Source organism: Mesoplodon densirostris, chromosome 1, assembly GCF_025265405.1.
Source record: "Mesoplodon densirostris isolate mMesDen1 chromosome 1, mMesDen1 primary haplotype, whole genome shotgun sequence".
Lineage (NCBI taxonomy): Eukaryota > Metazoa > Chordata > Mammalia > Artiodactyla > Ziphiidae > Mesoplodon > Mesoplodon densirostris.
Window position 1 is genome coordinate 29,964,251 of NC_082661.1, and position 18,030 is coordinate 29,982,280.

General features: G+C 41.5%; 1 protein-coding gene across 1 annotated transcript; it reads left to right on the forward strand.

The window, feature by feature from the left end:
- Positions 1 to 50: 50 nt before the first annotated feature.
- LOC132491881 (cytochrome c oxidase assembly protein COX15 homolog) lies at positions 51 to 16,034 on the forward strand. The gene is made up of 9 exons (XM_060100915.1): positions 51 to 227; positions 1,433 to 1,623; positions 3,625 to 3,747; positions 4,038 to 4,224; positions 6,070 to 6,237; positions 8,303 to 8,384; positions 10,541 to 10,695; positions 12,231 to 12,344; positions 13,268 to 16,034. The coding sequence occupies exons 1-9, from the start codon at positions 138 to 140 to the stop codon at positions 13,397 to 13,399; spliced, it is 1,242 nt and encodes a 413-aa protein (XP_059956898.1). The 5' UTR covers positions 51 to 137; the 3' UTR covers positions 13,400 to 16,034.
- Positions 16,035 to 18,030: the final 1,996 nt, after the last annotated feature.

An 18,030-nucleotide genomic window follows, 5' to 3' on the forward strand; every position in this document is an offset into this window, starting at 1 on the left:
AGTCACTGCTCGCCCCGGCCTTCTGAAAAGGAGGGGCTCGTTCTGCGTGACCCGGTAGTGCTTCTCCAGTCGGTGGCGGAGAAAGGAGACCAGGGAGTGCAGGAGTGTGGACGTGGCAGTTGTGCACTGTTCATAGTATGCAGCGATTACTCTTTCAGCCCTTGAAGGCAGTGATGGGGAGCCCGTGTCTCCGGCTCTTGATTCCTGGGGCGGCGCCTAGAACACAGGTACCGCACAGCAGCGGACTGAGTCGCGGAAGCTGGCATAGGGTGAAAGGGCCAGGACAGAGCTAATAATTCTCACATGTCACGTTTCCGTAGCTCCTTGGAGTTCACGACGCATTTACTTATGTCCCTGAGTTCGGATCTGGACTTACCACTTAGTAGCTGTGGGCTATTAGCCAAGTTGGGTAACCTTTCTGTGCCTCAATTTATTCATCTGCAAAATGGGGATAATAGCACCTACTTCATAAGGGTTGTTGTATTAAATAATTTAATATACATAGAGGCTTGGCACATAGTAAAAGCTCAGTGATTTTTACCCATATATTTGATTTTTGCTCAAAGCTCCCGGATAGGTTAGGGACTATAACCCCATTCTACAGAGAAAAGTAAATTGAGGCTTAACTTTTCTAAAGTTACTTAGTTAATTAGAAGCAGAACAGGGAAAACATGGGTGTTTGGACTCTTACAGATAGAGTCAGGAGAGGGCGTCTATTCGCTGAACTAATAATTATTGCGTGATTAATGTGTGTTAGGAACTGGGAAGCAAAAGATAAAATACCAAAAGTTTCCTGCCTTAGAAGAAGTCTCAGTTCATTCATTTGTAACTGATTTGTCAAATCTTTATTTAGGTCTTGTTATGTAAGGGAACCGTGTTTGAAACGAAGTGTGCAAGAGGGAAAGAGCCAGACTGACTAGACATTGCTGTCCCACAGCTCATAGCTTAGTGGGAGATGGAGACAAACCTCTGTGTACTGAATGGTACATTACAGTGTGTGATGGAGAGGTATAGTGTGCTGGGAGAGTGACCTATTGCAGATGTGGGGGAGTCTGGGAATACTTCCTAGAGGAGGTGACATCTAAGCTGAGATCTGCAGTAGATATTATCAGTCAGGGGACCAGTAGTGCCCCGGTCAGAGAAAAATCATATTTAAAGACCCATAGGAGAAAGAAAATAATCCATATTTAGGTGTAGAGTTAAGTCTGGGGGAAATATGCAGAGACCAGAAGGTTCAGATGGTGTGGGGATGGATTGGAGGCAGTTGGGGGTGGATGTAGTCCAGATAAGAGATGATAATTTACCAGGGCAGTAGCAGTGGAAATGGGGCCATTCAGGGTACTCCACACCAGATAGAGATTGAGTGTGAGTAGCAGTGGAGTGAAGCCTTTCCCTCTTTCTCCAGTTGTAATTTGTCTGTCTTGATCCTTAGTGTGGTTGCAGCTGTGGGATCAGGCGCCCCTTGAGGCCAGGGCAATACAGCACCATCTCTGAAGTAGCTTTGCAACCTGGAAGGGGTACAGTGTCCCATCCTTCAAAGGCTGCTGAGCGGGTGGTGGGCCGATGGCTCCTGGTCTGCAGTGGAACAGTGGCTGGAGCAGTTATTCTTGGTGGAGTAACTAGGTGAGTAGTTTGTTCATAGTGAGTCAGCTATTTGAGTCATCATTAAAGTGCAGGATGACGGAGGGGCAAGGGACATTAGAAATCATTTCATCTAGCTCCCTCATTTTACGTATGAAGAAACTGAGGCCTACAGAGGGAACAGGTCTGATGGCTTGCCCAGCCCTAGAACAGTTTAGGGTTTTACTAGTAGAAGCCCTTCATAAAGACTGGTTCAGGTCTTACCTGTTAGCTGTGCATTGTTTGTGTATATTGCCCCCTACAATCAGAGTTCAAATTTGTCACAAAAATTTTTGTACAGTTTGTTTGAATTAAGTACAGATAAGTTCCATACCTCTCAGTTGGTTCCTATGCATGCCTCTTAGGTCTCTTTAAATCTATAAAGAGATTTTATAGATTTGGATTCTACTCCCTCCACCTCTCCCACCCCCTTTGCAGTTTTTTTGTTGTTGAAGAAACCCAAGTCATTTGTCCTTTTGGAGTTTCTCACAGTCTAGATTTTGCTGATTGCATACTTATGTTGTTTAAGATGTCCATTGTCCCCTGTATTTCCTGTAAACCACTTGTTGCTTGATCCGATTCAGGTTGGGGGGCAGGGGGCAAAATACTTCACAGGTGATTAGAACATTCATAAATATCTGGTGTCTGTTAGAGATGTCAACAGCCATTGATGATCATTGCCTAAATACATTATTTCACTAGAGTTGCAAAATTGTAATAGGTATTTTATTAGCTTAACTATAAAGAGAAACTTTCTCTCATCAGCAATTTGGTTATCCTAAGGTACAATGTGTTAGGAAAGGCAAGATAAACACTTGATTCCTTTCCTTTTATTTACCAATTTTCAAAATAAGAAATTGGTTCCCAAACACTCTCCAAAGGTGACCAATAAAGTGAGTTTTTAAGTATTAGGAGCTCCTCGTTTTAAATATATTTGATATGTTTCAATCCACTGTACTGAGATTTGCCCAAATTGTCCCATCTTCATCAGTGGGAACCTCCTCATACTAGCTCCAGAGTCTTTTTGACAGGACCCTAGTAACCTTTGATTCCTTGCTTTCTGGATAAGATGTTCCAGGTTTGTCTTGTACATTTCCCGCCTCAGACCAGAAATCAGCTTTTTTACTTTTGGAACCCTGACCCCTTTTTGTGAAAATACTTTATAGTGTTAATAAAGTTTGTGTTCCTCAAATTCTCTCCACATTCCCTGTGCCCTTATTTCAAAATACCTATGTGTTATATAGGCTGTTATGGGAAACTGCAACAAATTTGAGTTGTATTGTCTTTAAATTCACTCAATAACCTAAACCGATTTATATCTGTAGCAGTCTCTTCTCCCTGTGTAAATGATATTGGTTGGGGCTTCCCTGGTGGTGCAGTGGTTAAGAATCTGCCTGCCAATGCAGGGGGCACGGGTTCGAGCCCTGGTCCGGGAAGATCCCACATGCCGCGGAGCAACTAAGCCCGTGCACCACAACTACTGAGCCTGCACTCTAGAGCCCACAAGCCACGACTACTGAGCCCGCATGCCACACAACTAAGCTCACGCACCTAGAGCCCGCGCTCTGCAACCAAGAGTAGCCCCCGCTCGCCGCAACTAGAGAAAGCCTGCGCGCAGCAACAAAGACCCAACGCAGCCAAAAAAATAATTAATTAATTAATTTTTAAAAATAATATGGGTTATGCATTTAGGACACATTTCTTTCGTCTAAGGGTTGGTTTTATCTGTCAAGGAATGCTAGTGAAAGAAGTAAGGAGAGTTTAATGAAATAGTACAAGGAGTAAAGAAATTTGTACCTGATAGCAGCTGCTTCTGACAAAATTCTAAGCAGTAAGAAGACAGCAAGTTGTCAAAAGAGGAAACGATGAAACGATGTGTTTACCTTTATAGGGGTAAAGTTCAGATCCACTTGCTGCTGTAAACCATTTATGAATAATCCAGTGTGGTGCACACACATATACACACTCAAGTTTAATACACTCAAATTTCTTTCCTATCTTAAGGTTGACAGAGTCTGGCCTCTCAATGGTAGATTGGCATTTAATAAAGGAGATGAAGCCACCTACAAGCCAAGAAGAATGGGAAGCAGAATTCCAAAAATATCAGCAGTTTCCAGAATTTAAAATGTAAGTATTATAGAAAATCGGGTAAACTTCCCAGTAGGCCCACGCAATCTTTTGCTTATTTAAACATTTCAGAATGTTTAGGTTCCATTATTTTTCGATATTTGGTTCAGTTATGTTTAGTGAGCTCCCTACTCTAAACCTCCAATTCCAAAGTGATTCTGAGGTGGCCGTTGAGGAAGAGGGCAGACCAGTCAAGCTTTAAAATCGAGAATGTTCCTACATTCTATCAGGAAATAAAAATTAGATGAACTTTTTTCTCTTTCTTATTTTTGACATCCCTTTTCACCCAGCTTGAATCATGATATGACGTTGGCAGAATTCAAGTTCATCTGGTACATGGAGTACTCGCACCGAATGTGGGGTCGCCTTGTAGGCCTCGCATACATCCTGCCTGCTGCCTACTTTTGGAGAAAGGGCTGGCTCACCCGTGGCCTGAAAGGACGTGTTCTTGCCCTCTGTGGTTTAGTTTGCTTCCAGGTGAGATTTACTCAAGTTTGGAAAACCAGAGATGTTCTCAGGAGCCTCCAAGTTGGCATTGTTTTTAATGAAGTAATCTTTGAAACAGTGTAACAAAGTGGGTATGAGCATGGATTTTAGTGTCACAGGCCTGGTTTCAAGGCCCAGCTCTGTCACTTAGTAGGGCATGTTGTCTAACCTCTGTAGGCTGTGCTTTCCTTACCTGTAAATGGGGATAATAATAGAACCTACCACTTAGGTTCTGTGAATATTAAGTGAGATCATGCATGTCAAGTGCTTAGAGTAGTGCCTGGAATCAGGAAGCACTCAGTAAATATGTTTTTATGTCACAAGAATTGGAGTTTCTTTTCCATCATGGCTTTCTTCCTGGGTTCTTGTATCCTCCCTTTTTCTAACTTGCCTGCTCTATGGGGAAGTGGGATCCCTATGCTAGAATGGCTATAGAAGCAAATAGGGAAATTCCAGAAGAGAGAAACATTCTGTGGGATGAAGAATCTTAGAATACAGATGTAGCTGAGAGCTGAAAGTATAAATGGTGATTAAAATTATATAAGTTGAACTTCTCTCTTTTCTTAAGGAAAAGGGCTTTGAATGACTCCCACAGTTAAGGGGTTAGGGAAGCCTGAGAGCCAAGGAAAGGAGTGTTAGAGAAGACACATGTGAGTATTTGGGTCAAGGTATACAGGCCCTAAGGGAGAGTCTCAGAGCATCAAAGAAATACCAAAATTTGATCAAGAGGAAGCTAATTGGTTGATTTAACTCAAAGTGGTAAGAATACAAACCAATGAAAAGGAATTAAGGAGGGAGATGTAAGAGACAAAATAAAGGTGATAGAAAAAGATAATAAAGAGTTAGACATTAATAAAAATCTAATAGAAACTAGGAAGGATTGATGAAACAAAGTGAAAGTTTGTTTCAGAATTAAAAAGAAAAATAAAACCTACTTAAGATAGACTTCCAGGGAGGCAAAAATTTGAAGATGGCAAGATAGGATTATGGGAGGAGGAAAGTGAGGGCTGGCAAATCACACTGTATACTCCCTCATCTTCCAGTGTCCTGTGCAGGTGAAATCACGATCATTAGAACATGTAGGGTAGTCTTGAAGGGGGAAAGAAATACCCAAAAAGACTTCCTGAGGAGTATATATTTAGAAAAGGTGGGATTCTCCCACCTCTTTAAACATGATTATTGGCTGGGGAGAGTCAGGGTGAAAGGGTACCTTATCTGATATGACTAGAGCTGACAGTTGTTTGGTTACTTGAAAAAGTCAGTTAAAACAGGGAATCATAGAATAATAATACATACCTTAAACTTTTCAACTTAAACATGTACTTTCATTACCATTTTTTAAAAGAGGAATAGAAATTTAGACACTTGCAAACCAGTTTGCCTGAAAAGCCTTATAGATTTTTATGACGTCCCCCCAAACCTTTATAATTGTCTTTTTTCCACCTAACATGACAGTAATTGTTTTTAAGCAGTTACCTTTGTGAGGTTTCTCCAAAGCATCTAGTTTTTGTAAAATCAAAATGTCTTTTTACTTTCATATTTCACTGGTTTACATAATGTTAAATTATGCCAAGTATTTGTAAGCTTTTGCCCAAATACACTTTTGTGTACTTTTCTATATTTGGCTTCTACTTCAATAAAATGTTATTCTAAACAGTGGTGAAGTATTTTTGGTGCTGTATGTGGAAATTGGGTAGGTCTTGATTCCTGGGATACTGGGGATATGGGAGGGTATGGAAAGGAGGAGTCAGGTAGGAGTACTCACTTTCTCAGAGAGTAAAGTTGAATAAACAGCTTCAACCTTGTTTTGTTTGCCTCTTCTCTTTTTGGTTGCAGGGCCTGTTGGGATGGTATATGGTGAAAAGTGGCTTAGCAGAGAAACCAGATTCCCATGACATCCCTCGGGTCAGTCAGTACCGCCTTGCCGCCCACCTGGGATCGGCCCTTGTGCTTTACTGCGTCAGCTTGTGGACCTCGCTCTCACTGCTGCTACCTCAGCACAAGGTGAAGTCAGTCTGTATTGTCTACCACATCTGTACAGATGCTGCCAGGGTCAGAGAAATGGAAATTCTGGTACTAATGGGAAGTTATTTGTCAAAATGCATGCATTCCCTTAGTAACACCTATCAGTTTTACCAGAAGCTAGATATAACCAAAGTTTAGAGAAACATTGAACTTTGGGACTCTGGATAGCTTTGGGACGGCAAAGTAAAAACTGCAGTTATTCTTTTGGGCTGGAGCAGCTTATTCAAAGGAGAATTAGTATAGGTGCCAAATATTCTGTCAGCATTGCCTATCAAGAAAGATGAAAAGATGAATTTTAGAAAAAGGAAAGAGTACCAACAACAAGAGATACCCCAACCACTTTATTTCTGACTCCCAGAGGGATGATGGATGGAGAGGTGAGGAAGACCAGAACGAGAGCTATTTGTAGACCTTTAGTGGTGTACAAGAGTGACGTTGAGTTGTTTGTTCTTTATATGGGGACCCTACCATTCAGCAAATCTCACAAAATAGTAAACCGTAGTGATCTTGCTTAAAAGTATTTTCTCTGTATGCTGATTAAAGGAAAACACTAGGTGTTTTTTTTTTTTTAGGTATTTTTAAAATGAGTATTATTTTAGGTATTAAAGTCATGGTTGGCCTGGATAACCTGTTGATGGAGTGAAGTTTAGGATGATAGTAGGACTTTTAAATAGAATCATCCAGTAGGTACTTGGAGCCAGTGGTCCGAATCCCAATAGGGACAGGAGATGTTGACTTGGCAGTCATCCCACAGGGAAGCCAGGTGGGGCTGAAACATTGGTATAGTAGATAATCCACACCTGAGTAGTTCCTGTTCTTCTTACTTTCAAAGCCAGACATCTAAAATGAATTGACTACATCTGTATCTGTACATCCTGACAACCCATTCTTGTTTTCCAATTCTTGTCATCTGGCTTCCCCACCCACCCCTATATATACCCAGCCACACATTCACCTCCACAGTTACACACATGCCCACACTCTCCTAAATACTCTCCACCGAATGGTACTCTTAAAGATTACCAATGACTTTTTAATTATTAATTATTTTTCTCTTTTTGTTTATTTATATTCTGCACTAATTACAGAAAGGATTTGAGATGCTAGTCAACCACATAGAACTGTGCTGTCCAGCACAGTAGCTACTAGCCACATGTGGCTATTCAAATTCTAATTAAAATTAACTAAAATTAACTTTATATAAACAAACTTGTTATCGACTTAAACTTTAAATAAAATTAACTTTTAAAAAAATTTTCAGTTGCTCTAGCCTCATTTTAAACCCTCATTAGCCATATATTAGACAGCACAGATAATAGAACATTTCCATCATCACAGAAAATTCCAATGGACAGTGCTGATATACTGTCCTGCAAAATCTTAGTAATGATGCCTAACTCTTCACATACTAGATTGTAAATCATTTGAGGGCAGCACTCTGACTTTCCTTTGTATCTTTATGGTTATCTGTGTATAAAGTTCTTACTAAATATTTGTTGATTCACTGATTATTATCACAAGTCGGCTACAGTAGAAATAAAAACAAATTTTGGCTTTACCCAAAACACTAAATGCAAGAATCTCTACTCTAGGCATTTTGTGCAGTTTTGATTCTGATTATATTTGCTAAACATGAATTATTACACACAGCATGAAAATCCAGTTCTGTACCTTAAATCACATCACTTTAACCATGGTGAAGTATTTTCCCGTGAACAATGCAGATCCTTCAGTTACTGAACAGATATATATTGAATACCTATATGCCAACTACTGGGCTAGGATTACTATAATAAGCAAGTCAGATGGCAGTTCCTGCCTTCACAAAACTTACAAGATAGCAGGGAAGACAAATAGTAAATGTATAAATTTAATAAAATTTAGATAGAATAAAATAGAATATCTACTGGGAGTACTTAACCTAGTCTAGGGGTCAGAGGAGATCTGACCTCAGATTGTCTCTGGGGTTTGGCTTTGGAGACCTTTGCTGCCTTTCATAGTTCCTGCATTCAGTTTATCTGTGTGATTTTCTTTTCTTATTTAGTTGCCTGAAACGCGTCAACTCCTGAGGTTGAGACGATTTGCTCATGGAACTGCAGGCCTGGTGTTCCTTACGGCTCTCTCAGGTAGGACTCTTCTTATCAAAGTTGGCCTAGCTTCATTCCACATCAGGTGGGATTTCTTGCCTAATGCTTTCCTCCTGTATCTTTATATTTCCTTTTCATACCTGCCTCTATCATATACCACCATCTTCATCCTCTTGTTTTCTATTCCTTCCTCCCTTCCCCAAATCCTGCTTTCCAGTTAGTTGAACAAAAATATTGAGTATCTATCTGGATCCAGACTGTCTAGGTTCAAATCCTGGCTTTACCACTTGTGAACTACATGACCTTGGACAAGCTATGTAACCTCTCTGGGCTTCATGACCTCATCTATAAAATGGGGAAGATGATAATAATTTGAGTAATATATGTGAAGTGCTTAGCACCTCACATGTAGCAAAGGCTATGTAAGTGTTAGCTGTTGTTATTATATCAACATTATTGTTACTATTATTATTTTTTTTGGCTGCGTTGTGTCTCTGTTGCTGCGCGTGGGCTTTCTCTAGTTGCGGCTAGCAGGGGCTACTCTTCATGGCAATGCGCGGGCTTCTTATTGCAGTGGCTTCTCTTGTTGCAGAGCATAGGCTCAAGGTATGCGGGCTTCAGTAGTTGCAGCACGTGGGCCCTAGAGTGCGCGGACTTCAGTAGTTGCGGTGCCCAGGCTGTAGGGCGCGTGGGCTTCAGTAGTTGTGGCTCATGGGCTTAGTTGCTCCGCAGCATGTGGGATCTTCCCGGAGCAGGGATCGAACCCATGCCCCCTGCATTGGCAGGCGGATTCTTAACCACTGCGCCACCAGGGAAGTCCCGACATTATTGTTATTATTACACTACACCAAGATGGGTCCGACAAAAGCCTGTCCTCAAAGATGGCCTTAGATGGGGAGTTTACTGGGGCAAAGAGACTAACACAGATCTTTATCATTCTTTAAATCACACCTCTACCTCTCTTACTCTGGAACTGCCCTATACAATTATCAGTAGCCTCGTGTGACTATTTAAACTTAAGTTACTTAAAAGTAAATAAAATTCAAAGTTGAGTTTCTCATTCACATTAGCCACATTTCAAGTGCTCAGTAGCCACGTGGGTGGCTAGCAGCCATTGTATTGGATGGATGACAGATATAGAACATTTCCATCATCTTAGAAAGTTTGATTGGACAGCACAGCTCTAAATAAAACCATCAAACCAGTGATCCACCCAAGCCTCCTCCCCTTTTTTGGTGGAAGAACATGAATTTTGACTTTATAAATGCCATTTATAAAAATAAGGAATGTGATTTAACATACCTGAATCTTTGATCATAAGTAATGGATCAGTCATCCATTAAATTCATGGATACCTTCTTTGTGTGTTTACCCAGGATTTAGTTTATAAGATTTTTTTGAGCACTTGAGGAAGACAGATAATAAACAACAAAACATAACATGTCAGATAATGTTTGGTGCTTCGAAGAAAAATAAAGAAGATAAGGGGATAGAGGTGGGGTGGGGGAGGGCTATCTTATGCAGTATAGGATAAATGGGGAGATCTCTTTGATAAGGTGACATTTGAGTGGAGACTTGAGGAAGTGAAGGAGTAAATTAACTAGTTCCAGAATAGATGAGTAGTTCTCAGTTGGGGAGGTAAGCAGGACATCACAAGCACTAAGGGAACTTTTCTAAACTAATATGCCTCCTCTAGAGCTTCTAGTCCACCCCTCTAGGGGAGGCATGCCAGAATCTTGGGGTGGGAATAGGTAAGGATGCAGCGTTTTTGGGGTTTTTTTTTTTAAGTTTCCATGGTGATTGTGATATATATTCCCTGTTTGAGAACCTGTGCTACTGATCTTTCTATTCTCTGACTATTCCTTTTGTCTAACTCTGGGATAATAAACATTTTCTATGTCAGAACTAGTATTTGGGGCTTCCCTGGTGGCGCAGTGGTTGGGAGTCCGCCTGCCGATGCAGGGGGCACGGGTTCGTGCCCTGGTCCGGGAGGATCCCACATGCCGCGGAGCAGCTGGGCCTGTGAGCCATGGCCGCTGAGCCTGTGCGTCCGGAGCCTGTGCTCTGCAGTGGGAGAGGCCACAGCGGTGAGAGGCCCACGTACCGCCAAAAAAAAAAAAAAAAAAGAACTAGTATTTGATCTTTGATCTCTTCTTTCTTTCATTTTAATAAATACTTTTTACCTTGGAATACAGGGGCTTTTGTGGCAGGGCTGGATGCTGGGCTTGTTTACAACTCCTTCCCCAAGATGGGAGAATCTTGGATCCCAGAGGATCTCTTTACCTTCTCCCCTCTCCTGAGGAATGTTTTCGAGAATCCCACCACGGTGCAGTTTGATCACCGGATTCTGGTAAGTCTGGCTGGTGGTGACTGGCTACTAAGCACAGGGAGCCTCTTCCCGGCTCTGCGGCGTCTGAGCACTGATGGCAACACTGAGACGGTAGAGTGGGAATTAGATTTCCTTTTCTTTTTAGAAGAAATTTAGTACCAGTTTTCTGATGGGACGTTTTTGTCTTAATTACCCACACCCCTCTAGCCAAATTCTGACTTTCAGGATACTGCCACCTTCTGAAAGATTCAAATATGCCTTTTATCATCTGGCAGATGATAACTCCCGTCAATCCTGCACATGCATAGGAGAGTCATTTTAGCAAAAATGAGGCTGAGTAGAGAAGAGAGTACAAAGACAGTGGTTGCTGAACACACAGCTGTCGGGGCTGAACCAAGACCCCAAGGAGCTAAGAGCATCATAAATACTCATTTTATTTAAGCCAATATTTATTAAGGGCCTGCTGTAAGGTCAGCTTGGTGGCCTGGGCACAATAATTTGGAGCAGGGAGAGATGAGCAGCAAGGAGACCCGGGAGAAGCAGTAGTGCTATCGTAGTAATGCCGTGAGAGTGATGGGCTTCAGGGCTTAATGGTGGGACTGGGACTTGAGAAGCTTGGTGAGTCTGAGAGAGGTTGTAGGGAACAGAAGACTGGCTGCAGGAATAAAGGGAAAGAAGGATCACAGGAGATCCCAGAGTTTCTTCTGTGGCATGTTTAAAACGCACCAGGAGAAATGGGACTATTGGAATGAGTGTTGAGCTAGAGACAGAGGATGTCATCAGACTGAGGTACGTTGAGTGTGAGATGATAGTAATGCACCCAGAGAGAGGCCCAGGGGCCTCGTACCCAGATGGGATGCTGGGGCTTGGGCAAGTTACCTTGTGTGGGCTCAGTCCCCACTGCCGCACAGCATTTTGGAATAAGTCAGGTCTGGTTGAAATTGTCATCGTGGACAGCTCTGAAAAGGAAAAGAAATGAAACTGGTATAGAAAGTGATAGAAAAACATTCTGCTTGACATCATGGAAGGGGGATGGAAACCCTCCTGCCAGCTGCAGACCCTCTCTCTGAAGAGGTGGAAATGAAAAGGAGATTTCAGATCATTTTCAGCCCTAGCTGGCAGCACCACCACCTCCTCTAGTCACAGCCCAGGGAAACAGTAACCTTCATGTGCTGGTGTTCGCCCTGTTTTAAAAATACAGGATTGGAGTAGAGATAAAATTAGGGATAAGGATGAAAAGAATAATTTAAAAACTGAGGGCCACACCTGGGGGACACCCACATTGGAAGGTGGATAAGATTGCTGAGAGTAAGTGTGTATAAAGTGGTACGTGCAGAAACTTTAGGTGGAGCCATGCCTGGTTGGCATTGAAGTGGCAAACAGAAGAGGAGCGTGGAAGAAGCGGAGGAGGAGTAATCAGGTGGTTCTCTGCCTGGGAGGGGAAAGTGCTTAGTGGTTATTCAGTGGATCTGGTGGAGTTACCTGTAAGGTGAGCAGAAACCAGGAGGGTGGGACATTTCTTCCTGGCACTTGATGAGACTCTTTCCTCCCTGCAGGGAATCACTTCAGTTGCTGCCATTACAGCACTCTACTTCCTCTCCCGGAGAATTCCCCTTCCTCGAAGGACCAAGATAGCAGCAGTGACTCTGCTAGCTTTGGCATACACACAGGTATAAACCACTTCTTTTTGTTCTGAAGGTGTCCCCAAAACAAAATTTAAAAAGAAAGGTAACAGACTAGGAGAAAATATTTTCAATATTTATAGTAGACTAAAAGGTTAGCAACCAGAAACTTAAGTAAAGGATATTAATACACAATTCTCACAAGAGGAATGAAGAATGGCCAATAAATATGAAAAGCTGTTTAGCCTCACCTATGATCAGAGAGGAACAAATTAAAGCAATGTGTGCCATTTTGTACCTGTCAGATTGGAAACAAATGAAAAAAAAAGGTAAGCAGATGTTGGCATGGGTATAGGAAAATGGATACCTTTGTATATTCTTAGCGAGAGCATGAGTTGGTATAGCTCTTTTTAGTGGGCGTTTGGCAATATCTTTTGAAGTGTTAAGTGTTTAGTCCTTTCATCAAGCATATTGACTTATTAATGCCTGCCCTGTCCAAGGAAATGCATTGTGGAATTACTGTGATAGTGAAAAATTGGAAACAGCCTAAATAAACATCTATGGTATATCCATACTGTGGAATACTATACTGTAGTTTAAAATAATAAGATCTCAAGACATACATTAAGGGAAAAAAAGCAAGTGACAGAACAATATATTTTTTTAAAAGCACCAAGCTGTTTCTCTATAAACATGTATACAAAAGTATAGGTGTGTAGAAACTGGTAACAGTGGCTACCTTTGGGGAGGAGAACTGGGCTAGATGAAGGATAATTAAAAGGAATTTTAGGTTTATCTAATTTGTTTGAATTTCCTTTGTTTTAAGTCTACTTGTGAAATTTAACAATATATTTTGTAACATTCTGATGGGAGAATGTGGAGGATTTGTGTATCTGGTTATCCATGCCAGTCATTTCAGCTCTGAATATGTGGTTCCTACTTGGCTTACTGCTTTCTTTCCTTTGTAACAGGTGGGCTTGGGGATTAGTACTCTGCTGATGTACGTCCCAACTCCTTTGGCTGCCACTCACCAGTCGGGCTCCCTGGCTGTGCTCAGTGTTGCCCTTTGGCTCATGAATGAACTCCGAAGAGTCCCAAAATAATTCTCAAGGATCAGCTTCCTAGGACTGAAACTGTGCTTTTGAGAGATTATCAGAGAACACAAGAACTTGAGCTTTTCTGAGAGGATGACCTTGGCATTCCAAGCAGTTTCCAAATTGGTCAAGTTATGTAAATTGTTTGCCTGTTTTGGGGACGGTCACTGAATCAAGAAAGTCATTAAGTATGGTTATGCTAAAGGTTCCCTTTTAAATCCATTACTTTTTGTGTTGAAAATCGGATTTAATGTAGAGAAAGAATTGTCTGTCATTTGCTTCTTAACAGGCTCTGTCTCAGGATTCTTAAAAGTTGACAAGCTGTTGGTTCTACATGCATAATCTCTGTCTCCTTGACCTCCTGAGTCCTGGATTCTGCCTATGTAGAAATTCTTTATGGACTCAACTTCACTTCCATCACGTAAAGATTCAAAGGGATAGATTGGCATACCCTGAAGTAGCCAGATAGCCTTCAGCAAGAAATAGCTGCTGTCTTCTAGTGTTCTGATTTTCAAAACTGGGGAAAGCACTAACCTAGTTCCTCCTGAGATAGGGCTGTTACATTACTAGGTGAGATGAATGGAATACAGTATAAATCAGTTCCTGAAAGGGTTTCTCAACAGCCTCATGGATAAGAAAAATATGGCCTTGATGGTGTAGTACATGGACATCTATTCAGGTATTTAAACAAATTGTTGATTAATGAATGTGTGATTTTGGCCTCTACTGATATTTCACAGGGCTCTTATTCAACTTTATCTTTTAAATCAGCAATTTGAATGAAGGCATCAGAAAGATTTGAGAGTGGAGCAACCCAACATTGTTAATGTAATAGAAGACAGTTACAACTCAAAATAGTTCCAGAGTGGCACCATCATGAAATTAAACAGGTCATAAATGTAGCATCTTCGTTTAAATTATAAATAGCTTGTATAAATTTGGGGTAGAGAAAACTGGCTTATCATTTTATATAAAAAAGACTTAGGGGAGGGACTTCAGTTGGACACAGGCTCGACATGAACCAGCCATGTGATGACACTGATAAAAATTAGTGGTGTTTCAGATTTTATCAATAAAAGTGTCACAGCCATGGTCAGAAGACCTCAGTGCAAACGCTGCATCTCACTCTGGGTACCACATTTTTTAAGGAGGATATATATCCAGACAAAGGGACCAGGATGGTGAGGAGTCCAGAACGTGCTTCACACAGGGAATACTTGAAGGAACTAGGGGTATTCAGCTGGAGGAGAACGTTCAGAGAGAAAACAAGAATCCTTCCCTTGAGAAGCTGAAGCCCCTTCATGCAGAAGAAGGAATGAGCTTCCTTTGTGCTGCAGAGCTGGGAGCCGTGGATGAAAGTTGCAGAAAGTTAGTTTTTAGTTTTGTAGAAGGCAAGAGTCAATTGGACCAAATCAAATGCCCACTAGGGTCAGGCTGGTGCTGACTGGCAAACTGGAGAGCAGGTGCCTGAATAAGGGACTACACTACTGCTGAGTGCTGGCGTCTTGCTGCTCCGCAGGTCCGGAGTTGTCAGATCTGATTTTTCACAGAAACTAAACATCCAGATTTTTATGTGAATGCGCTCAAGTCTTTTAGAACATTATGCAGGCTAAGCAGATCTGGGAGCCATAAATGACCTAAGATTTGCCCCTGTATAATCGCTGGACTAATGATCTCAGTTCCCTTTCAACGCCAGTATTCTCTGGGTTTCAGTGTGACCAATAGTGTATCATTCTCAAATGGTTCTTAGCAAAATACAATTAGACGGTTTGATTCTTAAAAAGTCCTGCCCCCCTGGAGCTGGTTCCCAACTTCTCTCATGTTAGAATCTTTCAGAATCCTATCCCCAGCCTCAGCCAAGACCAATTAAATCACAGTGTCTGAAAGCAGTAATAAGCGAATTCCCCAGGTGATTCTGATGTGCAGAGTTTGTGAACCACTGCCCTAGGCCTTAGTAGCCTAGTTACCTTAGAAAGTTTTGACCAGTTTATTCCCATTCCCTCCAAATTTCCACCCCACCCTATCATCTCATTTAATCTTCTTTGTTGATCCTGTTAGTGTGCTAATGGGGTATCACCTCTTCTAGAGAGAATTCTCTAAAGAAGGGGAGCTGCAGTCACTGGGGCAGGTTGCCATACCATCATCTCCTGATCCCCAAATTAAGGTTGTTCTTAGTTAATAACGGAGTCTGCAGAGGGCAGCCTGATCCAACTCAAAGAACCACATGCTAATGCTGCTACTGTTCACTCCAAAAAAGTAGCACTGAATGAATTAAATAAGTTTAAGTTGCAGATGTTGTACTTCATTGTTTCTTTTATTAAAGATGAGTAAGTTTGGAAAAACAGATCTGGTTGCATTGAGTGATATAACTGTATTATGCCCATCTATGAGCTCCTGGTGAATGGATATTATCTGAATTATTTCTGTTTGCATTATTCCCAGCACCAGACACATACCAAATATTGCACGAATGAATGGAAAATGGATGATTACAAACTGATGTCCCAGACACTGCTTTCAAAATAAGTCATCATACCTAGAAGATGAAATGGATTTCCCTTAATATTTTCAAAAGTCTCTCAACAATTCTGTCAGTTGTTTTTAAAACATCAAAGGAGATTAATACACCTGGCTTTCTTAATCAACCCAGAATATCTTTGTCTTTAACTTAGACTGACAAATGCTGTCGATTTTGTTAGGGGTAATAATTAGCCACTGCCTAAAGTGATGCTGGCTGCAAAGACCAACACTGAGGATCATAATAGTAGGATAACCAGTTTATCTTCAGCAATCCTTCCAGTCCTGGCATGAATGGTGGGTTGTATACTGGCATATATAACATATATACCCATATCCCTGCATAAGAATGTGTCCCCTCTCTAATATGCATTGCACATTTTGTTCAACACTGATTTAACAGTATTTATCAGAATTTCAAGAACTGTTCAGCAAAACTATTATTTAATGTGAAGTGTTAGAAAAACATACAAGCTTAGCAACCTCCAAAAGTGATGCCATGCAGGCACCCTTTGGTTTCTTAAAGCAAAAAGGGAGTTTTTAGTTGTGGATCATAATAAAAAGATGTCTTTCAACACTGCAGGATCCAATGCTCAAGGCAGAAATCATGGAGGAGACAAGGCATATACTTCCGGACTGCAACTAAAGGGGAATTATAGGATAAGAATTTCAAACACAACATAATGACAAATTCCAGAAATCAAAGTGGTTGGGATCCTTGCTCGCAGAGAAAGATTTTTATGAAGCTAATTAGGGCCAGAGCCTTCACCATCAGCAGTCTTTACAGGCTAAACTCCGGCAGGTGCTCTGTAGGAGAGGCTGCTTAGGAAGGTATCAGGGCTACTTTACACTGGAGAAGTGGAGAGTGGAGAGGAGCGGCAGGCTGCCAGCGGGCTTATGAGTGGCTGCACTACTTAAAAAGGAGAGGCTCAGCTTGCCTGAAGCGATGCATACGTGGCTATAATCATCCTGTGAGTCTGAAATTTTTTTCCATTTTGGTCTTTATAAAAATGGCGAGCAACGATTGAATACATTTTAAAAGTAGAAAACCCTTTAAAAGTATGGGTAATGATTCAATTTTACAAATAAAACGGTATTATTGCTCAGACTTCCAGAGAAACAAAATGGTCAATGGATGTATTCCTCCTCTGTCCCTCTAATAATGGTACTGAGAAATAATGAAATATTAGGGGGAAACGTGTAATAATACAAGGGAAGTGTATTCGGATATTAAAAAAAAAGAGTCCTTTTTTTTTTTTTTTTTTTTTTTTTGCGGTATGCGGGCCTCCCACTGTTGTGGCCTCCCCCGTTGCGGAGCACAGGCTCCGGACGCGCAGGCTCCGGACGCGCAGGCTCAGCGGCCATGGCTCACGGGCCCAGCCGCTCCGCGGCATATGGGATCCTCCCAGACCGGGGCACGAACCCGTATCCCCTGCATCGGCAGGCGGACTCTCAACCACTTGCGCCACCAGGGAGGCCCGAGTCCTTATTTTTTAACAAATATATTTTATAACACCAACAAATACTCACACGTTTGTCAGAGCACATGGCCCTAGTGGCAGGACTATGAAATGAGCATAACCTGAGACTAGTTGAGGAGAATGTAAAACACTTGCTGCTACTTCTACCTTAATTCTTAGTCCCAACGGAAGTTTCATCACACGACAGCAAAAAGGGAAATTAGATGCTAGTTCTGAACTCGTTTGAAAAGAAGTCTAGAAACAGCAAGAAGAAACAGCACTCTGTTTCTGTAAGGGAGTCTAGGAACTGCCCAATAATTACAACCAAGTTTCTGAATGAGGTAGCTCTAATAAACATTTGTATCTTAAATAATTTAGATTGTAACTATAACATGAATTGCTTGGATGCTGTGGTTAAGAAAATTGTACAAAATTAAGCAAATTGTTTAAAAAAGAGATGTCTAAAATTTTAAATTATTGAAAGAAATAAAGAAGCTAGAATGGATGTAGTGAAAACCTGATACTATTTTTATTTTTTTAATTTTTATTTATTTATTTTTTTTTGCGGTATGCGGGCCTCTCACTGTTGTGGCCTCTCCCGTCGCGGAGCACAGGCTCCGGATGCGCAGGCCCAGCGGCCATGGCTCACGGGCCCAGCCGCTC

Coding starts and splice junctions, on each gene's coding strand:
- LOC132491881 (XM_060100915.1), top strand. CDS start 138: ATGCAGCGATTACTCTTTCAGCCCTTGAAGGCAGTGATGGGGAGCCCG. Junction 6,238..8,302: donor TGCTGCTACCTCAGCACAAG/GTGAAGTCAGTC, acceptor TTTCTTATTTAG/TTGCCTGAAACGCGTCAACT. Junction 8,385..10,540: donor GTTCCTTACGGCTCTCTCAG/GTAGGACTCTTC, acceptor CTTGGAATACAG/GGGCTTTTGTGGCAGGGCTG.